The sequence below is a fragment of the Monodelphis domestica genome, chromosome 1 (genome assembly GCF_027887165.1).
Source record: "Monodelphis domestica isolate mMonDom1 chromosome 1, mMonDom1.pri, whole genome shotgun sequence".
NCBI classification, from domain to species: Eukaryota; Metazoa; Chordata; class Mammalia; order Didelphimorphia; family Didelphidae; genus Monodelphis; species Monodelphis domestica.
Genome location: NC_077227.1, coordinates 546,368,777 through 546,391,987, shown reverse-complemented (window position 1 = coordinate 546,391,987; position 23,211 = coordinate 546,368,777). Strand labels below are relative to the sequence as shown.

The following is a 23,211-nucleotide window of genomic DNA, read 5'->3' as shown; positions in this document are numbered from 1 at the left end:
TCTCTACTGATGTTATTCAGAGCTCATTCATGCTTTCTTATTCAGTGTGATTTTTGTCCATGTTTCTGAAAATCCTCCATTGAAGATCCACTCAAGACATTGGAGATGCTAATACCCTTTGGCTATCAGTGCAGCACTAGCTTCCAGGATATCCATATGTTATAATTAATTTCCTCTATGTGATTCACCCACCTCTTTTTCTAGTCATATTTGTTACTCATATTTTTCTGTTATTTCTAGAATGCAAATCAACATGGGTAATATGCACATCTATAGGTCCTTAATGAATGCTTGCTCACTGATGGAATGAATGAGTGACAGCAGTTAGAAGGTAGGTTTGAAACTTTTCATTCTTTTTATCCAGAAATTCTCTTTCTTAAAAAGCTTCTGGAAAGGTTAACTACTGCATATTGGGAACATAAGCAAGTAAGGTGATTATAGCATAGTGGAAGGAAGGCAACTTTTATAGAGAATAACAAATAATGGTAATGAGGATTCTAGCCTCTCTTCTACTTTGAAGCTACCAGCAGTCTACCTGCAAAGTCAGGAAAATCTCAGCCCTATGTGATGGAATTGATAAACTGTTCCTTATTCCATGGCTGTTGACTTGAGAGGAAAGAGAAAGTCAGACAAGGCCTCTTTTTTTACTTAGCATTGTGTCTGAGTTGTTTGGTTATCTGATGATTTTCCCCACCTCCGCATTTGTGGTTCTTGCCTGTCCCTTGGGAATATCTTGCACTCTGTGCTGGATTTTAAGCTGCTTGAGGTATTAAGACAAAATTAGCTAAAGAGCCAGAAAATGATGATATTATGTTATTAGATGAGTGGTGTTTGGGACCCCTGACAACAAGTCATGTGATTCTGGAAACCAGTAGTCATGATTCCATAGTAATATTGTTTTAACATATCATATCTCATTTCTTCAATGAAGAACTATCATTTTTCTATATCTTGTTTATTGTCTGTGCTTCTCGAATCTTACTCCACCTTCTCTCCCAATACCTACACACACTTGTACTCATGCACACACTCACACACAAATAAAACACAACCATGAAGTGAAATAAATAAGGTACAAAGTCTGAATGGTAAGCATTTCTTTTTCAATTTGTGATTTAATAAGCTTTCTGGAAAGCACTACAAGCATATTTCATGTATTATTATATTTAGCTTGAAAACAGTTCTAATGATGGATAAAAGGCAAAGGAAAAATGAAAAGACAAAGAATCATTTTAATTTACTAAACTGAGGAAAACTAAATTCTTGTGGAGCAATGTCCCCATTTCCCACTTATAGTCCTTCTTCTCTCTGACTCACCAAGGGTTTGATGATGGACATGAAAATCTGTATATGTAGACCATGTCTCATCGAAACAATGATTTTTTAACCATGCTATTATTTCATGCCAGTATTTCTTCTCTTATCCCTCATTCCCTCCATTGCCCATTATTCTACAAAATTGAAATAAAGTTTGAAGAACTTTGGAAACACATTCTTACCTTTCACAAAAATACTACTACTCAAATGATGCACTCAAAAATGGGCCTACAGACCTCTTCCTCCTTATAATAAGAGTAACAGTATATTTGCACAGTGCTTTATATTTTACAAAGTGATTTCACATGCATTAATTTATTATGAAAAATACCTATTAAGCCAGCAGATCAGTATATTGTGGTAGACAGATAACTACCTTTTCAATAAGAGGATCAGAATTTAGTGATGAATGAATGTATCACATTGGGCATATCACTTTCTGTCCTTTATTTTCACTAGTGTCTCTTATACATCTAACTTATTAAACTTCATTTTATTTTTGAGAAAACAGAAGCTTAAAGAAATGAGGTGAGTTGATCAAAGTCTTACAATCAATAAGTAGCAGAACCAGTACCCACGACCTGATTTTGGACTCCTGGTACATCATAACACATTATAGCTAACATTGATTTACTACTTAACTGATAAGTAACGATAATAATAATTAGCACTAATAATGCCTTTAACTCTCTAGGGCTTCTCAGATTTCACAGCAATTTGAAATATATTATTTTCCTGATTTTTCTAGGCTACTTTGGTTCATTCAGGAGGCTTCCCAGTGTCAGTGAAACCTGAACATCTATATTCAGATTTTGTGATGGCTTTTACAAGAAATATCCAGAGTAACACTTTACTATTCATCTTTACTTGTTTAAATTTTAAGGAATGCTTTTAATAACGATAAAAGATGAGGATACTAAACTTTTCAAGAACATAAGTCAAGGCAAAAGCAATAGCTTTCATTGCTTCTGAATTTCCCATAATACTTGTGCACTATTCTTGGCTTCCAGACTGGACTAAGTAAATGCTTGTTAATGGAAAGAATAAGTCATTAAAAAAAAACAGAAACAATGTCATCAACAACAAAACTGAATAATAAATTTGTCAGTCACATCTAGAATTCTTTATAACAGGGATAGAGTTCCACTCATATTAAATTATTGATTGGAAGAAAAACCACTGTGGAATGCCCATTTAAACAATAAGGATATAAAAAATGTACATCTGTCTAATTGCCATTTTAGATTCCAATTTCTCTGTGGCTTTGGGAAATGAAGCCATACCTGCAACTACATCTCAAATAGCTCTATCTGGACTATCAGCTGATTCTATACTTCCTTCTATTCTACACATTTATATAATTTTATGTTAAAGTAGAAAAAAAGGTGTTAGAAATTGCAATATGGTACCTTTGATCTCTACTAGTAAGTAGATGAGAAAATCATAAAAAATAAGGTTTATTAGCAAAATCTTTGCTCTCAGGGACTATACTCATGAACCCTCAGCAATCAATCTTGCTGGCTCCATGTGCCCATGACTCTTCCTCTAGTAGAAGTGGCCTGTCTAATAATCCTGCATCAAAATATTGTATCACAATGATTCTATGAATATATAGGTATTCTAATCTAATATTATTTTATCATGCTTAGTAACTTCATTTATTCTCTGAATTATATGTAATAACATTTTTTCTGATCTTGTTAATAACAGCATTAAATGTGAAAAGTGAAAGGAGAAGTCAACTTCTAATCATTTTCAATGTTCTGAAGCCTAGGACATGACTCACAAAATCAATTTTAAAAGTGTTGAACCCCTTAAAAAAGTTGAAGGGACTAAAATTTGGCATAGCAAAACCTTAGGGGGAAGAATCTAATCCCTCAATTTATAAAAACTGCTGGGTTGGCTGAAAGTGTCTACTAGTTTCTACTATACAACAGATATCATTTCTCACACTGAATGGGGCTGAGAAAAACATTACGTAACTATAAGTCAATTTGTTTTCTTCCACTTGTGGCAGAATTGCTCATAAAAAATCATTAGCAAAAAGGTCTTCTAGAAACAGCCAGTACCTCTGCTACTCAACAAGTGCTTGCTAATTAATAAAGGGATCCTTTCCCATTGACATGGAGAATCATCTGTCATTATCTTCTAATTCTATGTTAATATACATATTTATAACAGAAAAATTCCATGAAGCTTTCACTGTTCCTTCACTGCAGTACAGAAGTGATAATTAGTTACTCTATGCCAATTTTGCAAACTTACAAAAGCCAAGTTCTTCCAAGATTGAGTCCGGCAGTGGATTGTGTGTCTTTTTTGTTGTTGTTGTTCCAGGACCAGCTTTATTTGGTGTTGTGAGGGTTCATCACCTTAAGCTTGAACATCAACAGATGAGAATTTCTTAGTCACATAAGCTCCTGAAGAACAACTTATTTAAGAGTTAGAGTCATTGGTGATTTGTGCTAATGTTAGGGGAACCCATGCTGGTAAAACTCACAGATTCTTGAAGTCACTTAGTCATAACTTTAGGAACTGGAAGGAATTTATTAGACCAATTAGTATATATCCCTCACTTTAGAGATGAGGAAATAGGCATAGAGAGTATAAATGATTTGAACAGTCATAAAGCTAGAAAGTAGGATCAGAACCCAAATCTAGATTGAGTCCAGTGTCCTATTACTAAACCATGCTCAATTCTAGATCAGAGAGATTGTTTCTATATCATAGAGGACAATTTGAAAGTATTATAGTCCTCAGAGTAGGTCAGAAAGGAATAAAATGTAGAGGACTATAAATTACTTTTAATAATTTCTCAATTCTACATAGAAGTGGCTTTTTCTGTATTGCCTCCTCCCAGCAATAACATTAACCACTATAGTGTTTTGCACAAAGTAGGTGCTCATTAAATTACCATTAAATGTATGAATTATGGTGGGAAAGGGAATAGCTAAAGATGGAAACTTATTTGAAGTCAACATGGAATAGTAGAAAGAACTAGATTTGTTGTCAGAAAACATGGCCTTGGACTCCAGTTCTTTTAATTGCTACCTGTATTTCTGTGGCAAAATCATTTAAACTCTCTCATCAGTAGAGAGATTACTCACACAAATAGCATTACAGACTCATCAGACTATTAATGTGCAATATAATAATAGCTATGGAATCAAGAGGTTAGACTAGATAACCTTTGAGATCTCTTCAGTCTCAAAACTGGCCCTCTGATCCTCTGAATCCAAGTATGCTACAAAGATAAAATAATTTAAGTCATGGAAGCTGATGAGGTCACCAAAGGAGAGAATGTAGAAAAAGAAGTTAGTTGAATTGAATGAAGCCAAAGAGAGGCCTAAGGAGAGAATCTTGAAAATTGTGAACTGGTAGAAAAGGGAAGGAATGTTGAACAAGAGAGTATGATGAGACCAAAGGACAAGTTCAGATAGACTGAGGTTGTAGTAAGGTTGGAATGATAAGAGGTTGTTAGGAAATTTCAGTATCCAGTCTTAGATGAAGAACAATTTCAAATGATAGGTATGACTGCTTTAGTAATTAGGTGAACTAGAACAAAGATGAATGTCATTAGAGTTAAGCAATATCAGGGATGGTGCATCAATGATCATCAATATGAATACAAGGCTATTAAGGACAATGCCAACGCTTGTTGCAGAGAGTCAATAAGCCAACAGCCAGTCCCTCAAAATAAGTAAAATTGAAAGATGACAGCAAGTGGATGTTATGCAGTCAAATAGCATGCTTTTGAAAAGAAAAGAGGTTGCTTACTAATAATGGCAGAAAAGATCAGAAATGGCATTAGATAAAAATAAAAATATTAATTTGGTCTTGACCTATGTGTCCAGAGAACTAGAAAAAGGGATAGTCAGCAATTGAAAGGATTTCCAGAAACTTGGTATCTTAAAGGAATGAATCATTGCAATTAATGGGAGGAGTAAGGATAATAAAAGAAAGAAATTCCTGATGAGCTGGAATTTAAATTAAAATTTTAAAGCGGGATTTCAACACTCAGTATAAAGGGTTAGTAAAACAGTGTCAAAGGATAATGGAGATAGGAAGGAGTAGGTTTATGCTAGCTAAGAATAAAAATAGTATAAGAATTTTCAAGAGGAAATTGTTTATCCCCAAACTGGCACTACTTGTGGAGGACAAGAGAAAAGAAATAGTGAGTAGTAAAAATCATCCATAGAAAACTTTCTTGAATCAAACAGTCCCCAGGTACCAGTTAGAAGGTTTTTGAAATGGAAAGCCTTCTCAAACTTGACCTTCAATGGACAGTTTCCCTTTACTTGATGTTGTAATCTGGAAGGCTGATCTTCTGAATGATGGAGGTGCTTCTGCTGCTTGTTAGCCTTCCCAAGATGTGTGTGCACCAGCAAATTTCCCTCTGCCTGATGGAGGAGACTGCCAAGCAACTTTTCCACGATGGAGGGAACTCTCAATTTTTTGTGAACATTCCCACACTGGACTATCACAAGTGAATTTCATACGGGATGATTGTGGGGGCCAAACAGCAGATTTTCCCTGAAGCAGAGGCACCTCAGATGGTTGTGTGCTTTCCCAGATTGTACTTTCACTGCGGAATTTTCCTCGAACCAATGCAGAGTGCTGAACTCGAGTTTTTCTGTGAGAAAGTTTGGTTGACTGAGAGTTTTCCCAAACTGAATTCTCACAGGTGAATTTCTCTCTTCCTGTTTTGGGCTGAACAGCAGACTTTCCAATGGGAAGAGGGGATTCAGCTGACTGTGAACCTTCCCAGCCTGGTTTCTCCTGTATGCATTTCCCTTTGCCCAATGGTTGGAGATGGAGTGGACCTTTTCCATGAGAGTGGGTAGTTTCAAATACTTGGGAATCATCACAGCTTGAACTGTCAAAGGAGAATTTTCCTTGTCCTGCTGGTGGGGACCAGCTTAAAGTTTTTCCATTGGGGATGGCATTCTCATCTGATTGTGTGCCTTCCCATGTTTGGTTTTCACAGGTAAATTTCCCAAGAAAAGATTGTCTGCGTTGGATGGTAGTTTTGCTGTGAGGGAGAGAAGTCTCAGCTGGTTCTGTGCCTTCACATTCAGGATCATCAAAAGTTAACTTCACTTTGCCTGACTGTGGGGTCTGGATCACTGGTTTTCCAAGAACATAGGCAATCTCAGCATTTTGTGAACCTTCTATCCCTGAACTCTCACAGTTGAATTTTCCTCTGGTGATAATTTTCCCAAAGGAATGGGGAGTCTCTGCTGACTCTTTATCTTTCCATGATGAAACTTCACTGGATGATTTCCCTCGCCTGGGTGGTGGAGGCCAGACTGTTGTTTTTCCACGCTGTAGTGGGGCTTCAGCAGGTTTTAAACCTTCCCAAACTGATTTATCATAAGCAAGTTTCCCTTGACATGATGGTGAGCGCTTGATATTAACTTTTCTTTGAGTTAAGATAGTCTCACCTGGTTGGGAACCTTCCCAAAGTGATTTACCATAAGTAAATTTCCCTAAACAGGATGGCGAACGTTTGACAGTAAGTTTTGCGTGAGGAATTTCAGATGGTTGAGAGCCTTGCCATAGAAATTTCTCAAAGCTCAATTTCCCTCTGCCTAATTGTGGGATTCTGGTGCCACTTTTACTGAAAAGATGGGGAGTCCCAGCATTTTGTGAACCTTTCCACTTTGGACTGTCACAAGTGAATCTCCCTGGGCCTGGTGAGGGATGATTTGCATTTTTTCTAAGAAAGGGAGTTTCACCTGATTGGGAGCCTTCCCACATGGAATTGTCATTCAATAATTTTCTTTGGCTTGATGATGATGGGTAGATGATAGACTTGCCCTGGCCATATGTAGTCTCAGCTGGTTTTGGACCTTCACAAGCTATATTCTCAGAGATGAATTTTTCTCGGTTTGGTGGTGGAGGCCAGACAATAGGCTTTTTATGAGAGAGGTTATTTTCAGCTGGTTGTGAGCCTTCTTGGCCTAGATTCTCATAAGTAAATTTTCCTCTGCTTGAAGGCAAGATAGCTACTTTTCCAGGAGGCTGGGGAATCTCACCTGGCTGTGAATCTTCCCATTGTGGATCCTCACCGTTGAATTTCCCTTGACCTGATGGTGGGGGCCAAACAGAAACTTTTCCTGTGGATTGGGGGTTTTCATCAGTTTGTGAATCCTCCCACCCAGAACTTTCACCACTGAATTTCTCTTGGCCTAATGATGGGGGCCAAACAACAGTTTTTCCAGGAGAGTGGGAAGTCTCAGATGACTGTGAATCTTCCCATACTGGACTATCATTTGTGAATTTCCCTCTGCCTGATGGTGGAGGTTGAACTGTGGGCTTTCCATGAGAGATGGAGGTCTCAGATGACTGTGTCCCTTCCCACCCTGGATTCTCACAAGTCAATTTTCCTCGCCTTAGAGGAGGAGGGGGCCAAACAACAGATTTCCCATGCAAATGGAAAACCTCAGTTGATTGTGAACTTTCCCATACTGGTCTCTCAGAAGAGAATTTCCCTTTGTTTGACTTTGGAGGCCAGAGTGCAGCTTTTCTATGAGCCAGGGTGGTCTTAACTGGTTGTGAATCTTCCCATGCTGCATTGTCATGATTGAGTTTTCCTCGAGCTAATGGTGGGTGCTGCACAATAGATTTCCCTTGGGACAAGTGAGTCTCTGGTAGTTTTGATGCTTCCCATGTAGGAGTCTCCTGGATTAATTTTCCTCGAATCAATGGTGGATTCGGGACAGGGGGTTTTCCACAGGATAGAGAAGTATCATGTGCTTGTGTGCCTTCCCAGACTATGTTCTCATAGGTAAATTTCTCCTGATTTGATGGCGTGAGCTGAATAGTAGCTTTACTTTGAGAGATGGAAATCTCAGCTGGTTGTGAGCCTTCCCATGCTGAATTCTCACGACTGAATTTTCCTCTAGTTACAGATGTATTCTGGATGCCAATTTTTCCAAGTTGGAGAGGAGTCCCATTTGGTCGTGATCCTTCCCAAACTGGACTTTCACGGATTAATTTCCCTCTGCCAAATGATGGGTGGTAGACACCACTTTTTCCATGGTAGATGGTAGTTTGATTTGATTGTGAGCCTTCCCAGATTGTATTCTCAGAGGTAAATTTTGCTCTGCCTGATGGAATCTGTTGAATGGTTGCCTTTACACGAGGAATGACACTCTCCATTTGGTATGAGTCTTCCCAGAATTTTCCCCGGCTTGACAGTGGAGGCCAGATTGTAGCTTTTCCATGAGGAAGGGTAGAATCAATGGACTGTAAGTTTTCGTAACCTGAACTTTCATTAGTGAATTTCCCTTGACTTGATAGCATTGGTTGGATGGCAACTTTTCCATGAGGTGGGGATTTCTCAGTTTGTTGGGTATCATCACAGGATAGACTCTCAAGGGTACATTTATCAGGATCTGATAGTGGAGGCCATATGCCAGATTTTCCCTGAGGGACAGGAATCTCAGCTGAATGTGAACATTCACAGACATGACTTTCAGAGTATAATTTCTGTTGGCCTGACTGTGTATGATTGACATGTAACATGGCCTGTTCACTCTCCTTCCATGAGCAATGTGGACAATTACTCTGAAGCAACAATGCCGGACTCCTAAAATTTTTGTGGGGCAACATTGTTCTTCAATGAATATTCTGAAAGTGAAAAAAAAAACACCAATATTTAAAGGGTCATATTTTTCTCCCCCCACCCGCTCCTTCTTGCCATATACATCCTTTATACTTAATTATGGCATAAGCAGCAATGCAAAATTCTTTGATAACTCACTGGAACATTTTTGTGGTTCATATTTTTTATATGAATTCTTTGATCTAAGAAGAAAACTATAACCATCTTCTAATCTTTTTAGCCTTCAGGGCACCAGTGTTTCTCCTCAAGTATATTATACATAGTCTAAAAGGTTTAATTAAAATCAAGTCTAAGGAGTGTGGGGTGGGGAGGGGGAAAATTCAGGAATCACTAGGGTAATATTTATGCCACCACAGACCAAATTTGAAGAGCTAGGCTAAAAAGCCTCTGTTATTCTTTGTGTAAAGTTATTATAACTCTCTGGTTGTCAGTTTCATTATCTGAAATGAATGTCACTACAAATTTTTGGAACTAGTTTTCTCATTTGTAAAATGAGGTGTTTGGACTTGATGATGTCTGAAGTTCCTTCCACCTCCAAACCTATGATCTTGTCATCTTAATCTCTTCTTTTTTTCATCCATTCAATCTTTTAGTAATCACAGAAACTGATTTTCTCTCCAAGACAATAAGTATCTTGTCATTCTCTCCAAGGTTGGCCAGACTTTATCTCATATCCTTCATATAAAGCAAGTGGGGAAAAGTCAGTATCCTCTTTGGTTCCTACTGACCCTTTCAAAGCTTCCCATAGCCATCAGCCCCTAGCAAACACCCTTAATTTTAAAAATCCTTTCTGGATATGTGTTCTTTTCATATGTAGATGTCTCTCAAAAATTCTATTTCCCCATCAAGTCTAGGAGAAATGACTATATCCCTGTCACTGCCACCACTGTATATGTCCCAGGTTTTAGAATTGATATTTGTATCCCTGACATGCTCATTATATTTTACTTTTTTTGATATCTCTGGTCCTCCTAGTATAGGCCATAATTTCATCTGTAGATTATTGTCATCATTTCTAATAACTCATCTTCTAGACTTCCCAGTCCTCTTTAAAATATCACGCCATTAACATTTGAATAAACTCAACTGCCTTAAGTACCCCTAATATCTTTTTACTGCTACCTCCCTTTCCAGAATAGCTACATATATAAGATATGCTTCATGGTAAGCCTTTGTGAATATTAAAGGGAATTACATATGAAGAAAACTAGGCTGAGAGAGCTAAAGTGATTTGCCTACAGTCACTCTGTGAGAGGCATAGCTGAGTCTCTCCCAACCTCACATCTGGCATTCCTTTGACCATACTGTGCTCCTCTAAAGGCACTATGTTCTTTTCCCTTTTCTCCCTTGTCAAACATTTCTACTCATTATAGTCTCCTTCCCTCCAATGTATTTGCATATTCCAATATCTGGACATAGGAATTTGCATATTCCTAATTCTGAACATTTGCAGGAACCAAAATTCTTACCCACAATACTCCCTAATTCCTCTTCTCAGATTGCTTAAATGGTGGCCACATTTACCCTTAAATTTCTATAAAATCTCTCATGCCAACTCTGATCACGAAGATCTCTCAGTGTTCTGAGCTTGTATACTTAACTGTTTAGACCACACAATATATTTATTGGTTTATTTATTTATTTATCAGTTATTCATTAATTTCACAAATATATATATATATATATATTTGTATAAGTATACTGTACAGATACAAACTGATGGCCAGGGAAATAGCATAACTTGCCCAAGATCATACAGAAAACAAATGGAATGATGACCTTCAGATATATATATATTAATGAGTCAGACACTAGTCCTTCTCTGGGAGCTTAAGATATAGTCAGAGTCATATAACAAAGACACTGATCAGCATAATGCAAATTGGAAGAGAAAAAGTTAAGAAGGGAATAATATGAGGTCAAATATTTATTATATACTACTTTATATTGTTGCAATTTTTATATTGATGACTTATCAAATCAATTATTAATAAACATTTAATAATTATCTACTCTTTCTCAGACACTATGGTAGTCCCTGAGGATAGAAAAGACCAAACTGAAATTGTCCCCATCCTCAAGGAGCTAACACTGTGTTGAAAAAAGATAACATTTACCCATATAAGTACATATAAAATTAATGCAAAGTAATTTTAAGGCAAGATCAAGAAGCTGGAGAATCAGCAATGTCTCATGGGACTAAAACATTCACCTTTGGACAAAGAGGTGATAGTTTTAAAATGTTGAATAAAGCATACATTTTCAGACATAACCTGTGTGGGAATTTGTTTTCCTTTCATGATTTTCCTTTCCTATCCTTTTCATTTCTCCCAGGGAGTGCTGGTGATAGGTAGTTCAGAGGGTATAGGAATAGGGAAATTAAAAAATAAAAGAGGATACTAAAGCATCTTTTAAATGTAGAAAATAATTACAGAAAGAAAACCAGAAATGAGCAAAGATAAGTAGAATAATTTCAAAGTTATAGGATAAACTTAAAACATAATATCTCTGTGTTTGACCCTAAGCAAGTCATTTAACTATACATATATATCCATATAACTATATCTATATTTGTATATATGTGGGTATGTTTATAATTAGTATAGTTTTACTAGTATAAAGTATAGTTATAGTAGTATATGTTATATGTACCATATATATGAACACTTAATTATATATTTATTGTATATATAGAGATATTAGCCTAGTGCAGTGAATACCTACCATTTCTGTTCCTTGCCTCAGATGGATGACTATAATGAAAAGCATAGTATTAATAATGATGGGATTTAATAGTATAACCACAGTCACCCTACATGCTTCCTAAAATAGCCTCCTAAACGATATATTTCTAAGAATCTGTGAATATATAGCATTGGGTGTGTACAGATTTTAAAGATAAAAGGGGAGAACTTTTTGTAGTAAGATTTTACATACCTGTTGATATCCAGGTACCCATAATTAAAAGCTATGACAGCGTTTAAAAAATATACACACATGCACACACACACATATATATATATATATATACACGCATAAATACAAATACATATATACACTATAATGATATATGGTATATATAAAATATACTATATTACATATAGATATGAAGTATACTATATATACTACTATAGCTATATGTAGTTTTAAATATATATATATATATATACACACACACACACACACACACATATATAACTATATGTAGTTAAATAACTTGTGTATGTATGTATAATCCCCTGGACAAGTCACTTAACTGTATTTGCCTTAGTTTCCTCATATATAAAATGAGTGGAGAAGGAATGATAAAGCTTTCTCTATATTTGCCAAGAAAACCCCAAATGGAGTCACAAAATTATTGGAATGACTACACCCCAAAACAAACATATAATTATGGATAGAGTATATGTGTGTATGTGTGTGTAAATTTATACACACAAAGGGGATTTTATTTCACTTACAAAATTTTCTTTTCTACTATATGTATGAAATGTCACACACACAGAGAAAAAAACACATGTATGTGCACCCTATGAGGGATATTTGTCATGTACAGAATATCAATAAATCTCAAGGAAAGGAATTTCTGTATGTCTGAAATGGTAGTATTTGAACTGAATCTTGAATGCAGCTAGAGATTCCAATGACTGGAAGTGAAGAACATTCCAGTGTGGGGGACAGTCTGTACATAGCTCTATAAAAAAAATGTAATGCTGTATGGGAGGAATAGTAGGAAAGACTGTTCAACTGTGTAAGTCCCTAGGAAGTAGGCCAGAAGAGAGTGTATATGTTGTGGAGAAGTGACAGATATTACTGGGGTCAGTAGAGGAGGCTGTCTTGTTTATTATCTAGCTAACACCTCTTCCATTTAGAGCCTACCTGTTTAATACTCAAGTATTTGTTGATTACCACAAATCTCTCCAGTCTGTAATCCACTCATCACATATCTACCATTTTTTTTTCATTTCTAAACCATGTATCTGTCACCATTACTCTCTTGTTCAAGAAGTTTCAGAATAAAAAATACAACCCCCTATTTGAGATTTTAGCCTTTCACAATCTGGGCTAACCTATATTTCTTGCCTGATATTACATTATTCCCCATCATATGTTTTAGCCAGATTATTCTAATTGTGGGTCCTCATAGTTGGCCTCCCATCCCCTACCTCCAATGCCTTTGCCTTAGTTGTCTCATTAATAGAATATGATCACTTCCATAATCTTAGTCTGGGAATCTTAAACCCTCTAGGGCTCAAGTGCTATTTTTAGAGACAAACAGGGTTAAATGACTTGCCCAGGGTTACAAAGCTAAATGTCTGAGGTCAGATTTGAATTTCTAAAGATGAGTCTTCTTGACTCTAGGCCTGTCACTCAATCCACTGAGCCAAGTAGCTGCCTGTTGTTTTCTATATGATGTCTTTCCTTAGTTCCTTGTTACATGATCCCATGTTAGTGATCCCCGCAATTCACTCCTAAATTACTTTCTTATTTTAAAACTTATTTTAATTTAATCATATCTATAGGTTATTTTTAACTCCTCCACAGTCCCCATTATAATATAAGCAAGAAATGGTTTTGGTTTTTGACTAATCTCCCCAATATTTAGCATATCAGCTTTTACATTTTAGGTACTTAATAGAAGTTTCTTGAATTTTAAAAGTTCTGATTGAAGGGGGGAAAAGCAACTTCTGAGACCTAAAGTGAGAATATTTGCTCTTTGTGGATAAAGTCACATATGGAGGTATAAGTATTTGTATGTGTTTATACATACCTAAATAAATCCATATACTATATATACACATGTGCAGAGCATCTGTTCATAGGAAATCATAGGTTAAAGCTAAGAGGAGCATCTGAGTAATTAAGTAGTCTTCTCATTTTACAAATGATGAAAGTACTAAAGAGCAGTGAAACAATTTGTCCAAGGGCAAGTGTAATAAATATTTGAGCCGAATTTGAACTCAGGTTTGCTGACTACAGATCTCTCCAAAATTAACCCTATCTCTTAGTATATATTGATTTATATACTGGTAACCATGCACCTGGACAGACTGCACTCAACACTGCTCATGCAATTCTGTAATCACAAATAAAAATGTTTGTATATTTTCCACACACCATTCAATTCAACCTCTATTTATTAGAGTCATTTTAGCTTGAAGACAACTAAGCAAATCATCATGTCTCAAAATAGAAATCAAATCCTAACAATAAATGACATGGCCTGCTCTGTTCAGAGAAAGGGCAGTTATAAATACTTTGGGAAAAGAAAGAGTTAAAGCTCATGAGGAGAAGAAACACATGGAAGTACACCCAGGGGTGCCCAGGGACACACATACAGAAGAACAGTACACAAGTAGAGTCTGCATGTTGTGGTAAAAGTATTTCTAGGAAGATGAGACATATCAATCAATTACCTTTCCCAGGATCTTCTCTCATCGATCTTGTTGGGTGGTGTTACAGCTCCTGGGTAGGCAAGAAGAGAAATCAAGGGAGCCTCTAATTGGCTGAGCTCTTGGGAACAGTGAGCTCCCTAAGAGAGAGTTATAAACTCCAGAAGAGAGGAAACTCAGAGCCTTCTTGAAGTCATCTTTTTAGAATAAATAGAATATTTTCCAAAGGGCTGCCTACTTTATTCAACCAGCCCCGCCTCTTCCATTTTTTTCAAAAGTTCTGATAAAATGTTACTGACCTTCCAGTTTTCTTTTCACATGGCAGAATATATTAAAAATGTTCTTTGTTGTATCATCTTTTTTTTCTACATAGGCTTGACCTTGTAAACATTTGTTTCTTTTCTATTTTACTTGCAAAAAATGTTTTCATTCAATCATGTGTCTCATTTAAGAAACAAAAACCTTTAAGAGAAGGATACAATTTAAGGACACTGTCATGCTAGATTCTCATCCATAAGGTACACTTCTTTAACATCCAACAAATATTTATTAATTATTGATTCCTGCATTAATGGGTTATTTTAGATACTGGGATATTCCACTAGATAGAGGTTTTGTTTTGTTTTTTAATGGAAAGAGCTTGGAATCTGATGTCAAGAAAACTATGCTAAAATTCTGCCTAAGACTAGCTAATCTTGTAAAAGTTATTTCAATTCTCTGCATCTAAGTTTATAAATCTGTAAAACAGGAATAGTAATGATATCTATAGCCCCTAGCTCATCAAGTAGTTATAAAGATCAAATGAAATAAAGTGCTTATATAGGCCATGAAAGTTAAAGTGCATAGCAAACACTAGCTATTATTTAAATGATAACTTGGAATTCATTAGGCAAGATATACAGCCTCCCCAACATCTCTGCATTTGTCCTAGTCTCTCTATTTACTTGGCCACTACACAAGTTCAGGTACATGTTATCTGAAACAAAGTTCTCATGACTTTTCACTTAAAGTATTACAATAGTCTAATAGTTCTCCCTATCAAAAGTCTTTCCCCTTCTGGATTATTTTTCCCATAGTTTCCAAAATGATTTTCTTAAGTTATAGACTGGATTATATTACTTCTTTACTCATGAACTCCAATGATTCCCATTTGCTTCTAGGATCCCATTGTTAAGCTTTTAAACCCCTTTAAAACCTGAATGCAGTCTCTAAATTAATGTACAAAGGGAATTAAGGACACTGTAGAGAACATGAAAGGAGGGCTTAAAGATACCTCTACACTTTTCACTGAGAAATTCCTTTTCTTTCTTCCTGGGAAGGCCATGAAATTCCACTTGGACAATAGTTCTTTTCAGTGGTCTGAGTATCAGGGCATTCCATGGTCTTCTCTGTCTTGAAGAGGCACCATCCCTAAAACTGACTTCTAGGACTTTCAGCTTCCTAGAACTTCCTTTCAATGTCTATTTACAGAAGGATATTGGTGTAAGTCACTTTCAAGTACATTCAGTTTTTTGACAAAAAGTACTGGTGAGACTTTGAAAGGCTCTAATGCTCATCTGTGCATTCCCTTCTGCAGTACTCATTCACCTGAGAATGGAAAAAATATTCAGGAAAGAATAAATACAAAAGAAACAAAAGTGACATACATTTATGGATATGTGGTAGTTAAGGTAAGAAATAGAGCAATCATCTTTTCCCATATAGCAACTCATAGTATTTATGCCTCACTCTCAGGAAGATAAAGAAACTTAGAGACTGGAGGGGACTCTTTTGGTATTTGAACTCAGTGCCAGGTAATCATTAAATCAGTCACCAGTTCTTCCAGCTCCTCAGAAAGTAGAAAGGTTTTGTTACCACAATAAGAGCTTCTCAGTCAAGGCTGGAACAAGCTCCCCCGAATTCCGCATTATATATTGGAACCAGGCAGGGGATTCCTGTACATGCTCTGCATAATCCACAAGAAAGGGCATGTCCAAACACAGTTTAAAAACTGGATCCCCATTGCATCAGTTTTTCAATTCATTTAATTTGTTTACATGAATTTAAGTCTTCATGATTGGCATATGTCTGCATAGTGCTTAGTCCACTATATTTTGATTTTCTTACTTTTAAATAAAAAGAGCACAAGAACTGACTATGATTAATCAATCGTGGAGACTAACCTTTTCAATTGAAGAAAATGGTATCTTCTAAATAAAGTTCTATTAAAACAGTTATGAAGCTACCTTCCAAATCCCTTCCCTTGTTCATATATATCTGCATGGGACCCAGTCACTAATCAGTTGAGCTCTGTCAACATGGAATCTAGGAAACCCAAACTTGTGGCCTGATGAACCCCAAGTTTCAGGACTAGCTTATAGGTTGGAGACCCCAAAGTTTGTACTTCTTCCCTGTTCCCATGGGAATCTACCTGGAAGGGAATCCGGGACTAGCAGTTTCAGACTCAGTGGGGGACCCTCAGGGGAATGACAATCCTAGTTGAGTGGAAATAAGCATATGTTAAGGACCCTCTTTGTCTTAGGTTGTCTCCCCTATTGTATCTGACCCTTTCCCAAGAACCACACCTGGGCTGGAACCATCCTTTAGTATCCATTATAAGTAGCTCCTTCTCTTACTCCCTAGCCTCTAGCTTGATTGTATCCTGTCCTTGTTATTTGAACACTCCCATTTTCTTTGTAGCTATTGTAATATTAATCCTCTTTCCCTGCCCCTGGATTCCCCAAATGGTATATAGGGTCCCTAACTTCCTTTGTTCATTGGAGTCCTCATCTAGGATAGTGGCACTCCGGTGGATTAAATCCCCAGAGTCCTGGGTTTATACCCTGAAAAAGTTGTGGCGCCAGACTCTGAGTAAAGAATTAAACACTGGACTTCTCCCTCTCCTGATTAAAGACTTGGTTTTTCTGACCATTTAATAGTTCTGTGTTATTTCCAAGTTAACAGCTCCTAGGAACTACTTTTAGAATTTCAAATTGCCTCTTACAGTTTGCTACCACCTCATGATATCATTTCCTATATAGCTCTCTTCAATGAATGACAGGATCTTGTCAAACTGTGCTACATCATAATCTCTCAACACACTCTAACTTCCCTAGCTTTATACCCTTACACAGAAAATTTTTTGGTCTAGAAACAAAGGACCAAGATTTAACCCCAATCTCTTTTTGGATAATGGCGGATAGATTAGAAAACTTCTAATATGTCTTTCAGCTTCAAGACTATGAAACAGAAACATTTCCCTCTATTCCATTACCTCACATATATATTCATTATCATATGGACTGCCTTCTAAATTTCTGGGGGAGTGCCAAGAGAAAATTTGAAGCTCATAATAAAAAAATGAAGGAAAAGCACATTTACACATACATGAATCAAAGAGCACAAGACCACATTTTCCATTTTTGTTAGGTAAAATTTTAATACAAGCAAAACACTTTGGATGGGTAAATTGTGATGAGATTTATGAAGTGTAGAAAGACCTATAGTAAATTCTGGGAAATCCATTCTAATGTTTTAATAATAAAAAGCATACATCTGTGATGTTAGGCTTTTATATTACTACCACACTAGTTCTCCCCAATGTCCAGGTCATTCTGTACCCTTTTTTGTTTTGCATCATGCCCCATAAACCAAAAATTAAAAAAAAAACCACCTCTCATACCATATGTATAGAGAAATTACAGAAGTAAAATGACAAACACAAAACAGGACCTCAGATTCTTTATTTTTTTTTCAATAAACAAACCCTTCCCCACAAATATATGTCTTTTTAAAAGTGCCTTCAACTGGAGTCTACCAACATCAAGTCTTCCCAGTTGAACAGTTATTTAATGAGGAGTCATTAAGTTCTCTGAACTGAACTAAGGCTTGGTATTGGGTAGACTTCAGTTGAAGGCACTTTTAAAAAGGCATAGAATTTTGGGCTGAATTATTTTCGCTAAAATTGAGATATTGTCCTTACATTTAGTAGAGTTTCATGAGCAAGAAAAAAATAAAATGTTAATCATCAGGCTTCGGGTGGTTGAAAATGGGGAACAAAACCCTCATCAATTTCCAAGCCATTGGTTCAGATATAATCTAAAAGTAGTCTTGTTTTTTTTGTTTTTTTTTAGGTATGTGTTTGGGGAGTAGGGCAAGAGGTAAAAGGAAAGAAGCATTAAACTAAACCAGAAATCTACCTTTACTGTGTAATTTACAAACAAAGTTCTTGGCATGCAAATTATAACTTGTCCAGAAAACTTCCCTCTCTCATTAAAGCTAGTGGAAGCCTGGCACGGTTTGATTAATTAATACCATGCTGGCATATTCCTCAGGTATGTGAATTATTGCCAGATTGGACACCAAGCTTTAAAAAATGAACTGTCTTTAAAGAATAAGAGAGTTTGGGATTATTAATGATAGCAGGGATTCCCCAGACTGTCTTCTTGACTTTTCACAAACAAAACTTGTAATTCTGCCTTTACTACAGCTATGGCTTTCACCAATCACAGTTATTATAAAATGTGCCAAGAATAAAGTCTAGTGGTAAGAGGTAGCCTAGAACATGGTCAAAAGGAAAGGTCAGTTACTCTTGAGAAACAGGACCTGGGTTCAAATTTATGTCTATTGCTAATTATCTGTGTTGTATTGGGCAAGTCTCTTATTCTTTTTGGTCCTTTGTCTCCTTATCTGTAAAATGAGGAGGCTGGACTTGACAGGTTTTTGGTCTCTTCCAGATCTAGACCTATCATCCTCAACTTCATTTGAAAATGCTGGAAGGTATTAGAGAAAAGATGCTGATTTGAGAATCAGAATGCCTGGGTCTGAAACCTGACTCTGCCATTTAATATTCTATTTACTATAGGCAGAGGGTGCAGTGCTGGACCTGGAGTCAGAAAGATCAGGGTGCAGGTCTGGCTTCAGATACTCCCTAGTTGTCTGACCCTGGACAAGTCACTTAATCCCCCCTTGCCTCAGTTTTTTAATCTGTAAAATGGGGATACTAATAGGGCCTTCCTTTCTGGGTTGAGAGGATTAAGTTAAGATAATAATTACAAATCAGTTGACACAGTGTCTTTCACATTCTGTGTCTTATATAAACATTAACTGTTAATTATTATAACAAAAGATTTTAAAAGTGTTTTAGAAATCTTAAAGAGTTATATAAATATAAGTTTATATTATTGTTGTTATGAGCACTTTAAGAAAATAAGCCTGGAGAAGAGAAGAAATGTGGAGCCATGAGAAATGCCTGCAAAATATTTGAAGAGTTGACATGTCAAGTTAGAACAAAATTACTGTTGGACTTCAGAAATTACTAAACCCAATATATAGAAATTACAAATTACCAGATTTTGACCCAATAGAAGAAGCATTATTAAAATAAGTATGTTATTACTAATGATAGGACTGACTGAACCTTAAACTAGTGAGCTGCTCATTATTAAAAATATTCAGTTACAGACTATAAAACTGCGACTTCTGCATTCCTAGAAAGACAAGATGATATGAAATACCAAAGTAAGGGCAAAGAGGCCTGGCTTTAAACAGACATTCTGACAAATAAATTGTACTTGAGCAAGTCATTCCCTTATCTGAGGACTGATTTTCCTTATGGTTTTTATTTTTTCATTTTAAAAAATGAGGGTTTTGGACTAGATCATCAATAGCTCTAAAAACTATTATGTGATCAATTATGGAGTTTATGCACTCCTCACAACAGGAATATTCATAGTTTAGAATTATCTAAGTCTTTCATTCCAAATCTTCCTTTTTTATATGAAATTAACCTAGAGAAATTTTTCAAATTTAGCAGAAACTGTACATAGTAATTGAAGATCAAAACCCAGATATTAATAGATAGATTGCAGGGTCTAGTCAGGAAGACCTGAGTTCAAGTCCCACATATGACAGTTCCTAGCTATGTCTGATTATTTCTTCATCCATGGATGGGAATAATAATAGAACCAATTTCCCAAGGTTGTTGTGAGGATAAAATGAGATAACATTTATTAAGAGCTTTGAAAATCTTAAAACACTGTATAAATGCTAGCTAGTAATAGTAGGTATAGTAAGAGGAGTATTATAATATTAGCATTATCATTTATTTAGTAACTTCTCTAAAACCCTTGAGCAGACAAATCTTCCATGTCTAAAATTCCAATGCCTAAATTTTCTGCCCATTATCAATCATATATCAGAGCGTATATTTAATCTTAAAACATCATGATCCTAGATACTAATTTTGAAATTCTATTTTCTGATCCCAACTTCCTATCCTTTTTTTCTTCCCCATTATCAAATTATCTATTCATTGTCCTTCATCATAAGCACTGGTCTCTCAAGTGTCATCTACTGCCCCACTCCAATATCCCTAGTCTGGTGGGACTTCTTAAATAGCTGGCATTAAGCCCTTGGTGTCTGCTTTAATAATTCAATAGTCATAACTCCACATCTAGAATTCATCACTCTTCTACTGACTCACTTATTATTAAGAGGGAAAGTGTTGATAAACCTTAAAGCAAACCAAAAAAAAAAAATTGAGTTTATAAGTCATTTCTACCTGTTAAAGAAATTCTTGTGTTTTGTAAGGAGGTAGATCAGATGAGAATCTTAAAATCTTTCTAAGATTTGGGGGCTTTCTTTGGCCCTGGGATATCTTTTCTCCACTACTGGATGACCTGAGTCAAACAATCAATGAAGTCTTTGGGCTGTGAAAATAGAATGGGAAATATCAATCCCCAAGGGGTTGATGATGTGGAGTAGTGGATAAAATGATGGGCCTATAGTGAGGAAAACTCATTTTGTGAGTCCAAAGGTAGCCTTAAATACATTTTAGCTGTGTGACTCTGTTTGCCTCAGTTTCCTCATCTATAAAATGAGATGGAGTAAGAAATATCAAACCACTCTAGAATCTTTGCCAAGAAAACCCCTCATGAAGAATCAGGCAGGACTGAAAAAGTGACTGAACATGTATGTGAGACAAGCTTGGAATTCAAAGGGAGGCTAATAATCAGAATTTTGTGTTTTTGTCCTCATTTAATAACAGAATACCGGGATTCTTTCCCCCTTTTTTCCAAATCTTATGCTCTCCAATGTTTTCTTAGAGTCTTTGCTCTGGAGAATACATGGGAATAGCACCTGACCAGGGCAAGGGTTATGACCTGTAGTTAGAAAATAATGTGTTTTCTTGCAAAATTTACAAAGATACAAACTCTCTTTGACTTTTCTAATTACAATGTTCAAACCAAAAGAATGCTGATGACCCGTTCTAAATATTTTTGCTTCAAGAATTGAAAGCAAAAAGCAAGTTGCTATTCAAGTTACATGCCCTCACTTTCACCTCTTCCCCTATTAACCCGATGTGAAAAAGATCCCAAAGGAGTCCCCAAGAGAAAAAGAGGAACACATGTAGTACTGCACAGTACTTACAGAAGGGGGTGCTTAGGGAAATCCCAGAGGCCATCTCGGTGTATCCAAGAAGTCTCAAAGGCAGGTACTCTTGACATCTGTACCATCATAGTGACCATCCTCCCTGCCCCCTGCCTATTGCATTGCCACAACAACTGCCCACTTCTCCAGGAATCATTAAGCATAGTATCCTTGGTATTTAGTACTTGAAAAGCAAACAATAAATACTTTTTGATTGCTTTAAAAGGCAGTCTCTGAAGGGTGCAGACAATATAGGTAGTAGGGAGAGAGAGAGAGAAATGAAAGGGGACCACTGTGACCACTGTGGAAAGCTTTTTGGGAAGGTGAACTTAGAGCTGCAGTTTTCAGGGGTCCATGGCTGAAGTATGCTCAGTTATAAGAAGAAATGTAGCATCTGTTCTTGGTTCAAAAGCTCCTTGATTGACAGGTACAATTCACACTCTCATCTGAACCACCTGGATAACTCTTTAGTATTCACTAAATGTATGTTGGGTATCTCCCATAGAGGGAAGGCTCTGGGGGTCCTCATGTGAGTGACTTTCTGAGTCAGTCCCTGGCAATTGCCCTAGAAATTTTCCCTCACTTCTCTGCAGGGACTGCCTTAGACATTACCTGTTCCAGAACTTTCTCAGATTGGGCTATTCAATTTACTTTTGTCTATAGCAGTTTCCTCATCTGTAAAATGGGGATAATATTAAGATCTATGTTTCAGGATTGTTCTTAGGTTACAATAAAATACTTGTAAAATGCATTGTTAACCTTAAAGTTCTTTATAAATGCTAGTTTTTAATTGTTATTCTCATTCTAATTTTTCTGAAATCATCTCATTTTTATCATTTGTTAGAGCATAATAGTATTTTACTTCATCCAAATATATAGGAAAACTGTTCCTTCATTTTCTAATTAGTGGGTATATTCATAGTTTTCAAGTCTTCACCATCACAAAGAGTTACTATAACTAGTTTTGTGCATATAGGACTTTTTCTTCTTTCCTTGATTATTTTGAAATAGAGGGCTATGTCTACTTGGAAAAACATAGAACCAATCTCATAGTCTGAAAAATCAAGTCTTTAATCAGGATAAGAGACAAGTTCTTAATATTTGGCCACCAACACAGTCAAGCTCTAAATACCACACAGAGCCAAAGCTCTGGGACTCTTGGAACAGTGCCTCTGGGAAAATGCACCACCAAAGATGATTCTCTAAAGAGTAACAGAATTGGGGGTCTTATATACCTTTTGGGGGAACAAGGAGCAGGGAAATATGATTATTAGCTCAACAATGGGTACAAGGAAATGAGGAGCCCAGGGCTTGACTGACCATAAGAGGCTGATGCTTTACACTAGTTATGAAAAGATGTTTCAAGCCAGGGACTGGACTACTAGGGAGGGGTATCTGATTAATGGTGGTAAGCTTTTAAAACAAAAAAGGTATCTAATACTTGATTGCACACTAATCTTATCT

The 23,211-nt window shown here is 36.3% G+C and overlaps 1 protein-coding gene across 1 annotated transcript; it reads right to left on the bottom strand.

Annotated features, from left to right (window-relative positions):
• Nucleotides 1-1,095: 1,095 nt before the first annotated feature.
• LOC103100697 (uncharacterized) lies at nt 1,096-14,559 on the bottom strand. The gene is made up of 2 exons (XM_007476175.3): nt 14,362-14,559; nt 1,096-8,949 (listed from the first exon to the last, which is right to left on the bottom strand). The coding sequence occupies exon 2, from the start codon at nt 8,929-8,931 to the stop codon at nt 5,671-5,673; it is 3,261 nt and encodes a 1,086-aa protein (XP_007476237.2). The 5' UTR covers nt 8,932-8,949; nt 14,362-14,559; the 3' UTR covers nt 1,096-5,670.
• Nucleotides 14,560-23,211: the final 8,652 nt, after the last annotated feature.

Excerpts from the sequence above, each read along its gene's own strand:
- LOC103100697 (XM_007476175.3), bottom strand. The coding sequence starts at position 8,931 with ATGTTGCCCCACAAAAATTTTAGGAGTCCGGCATTGTTGCTTCAGAGT.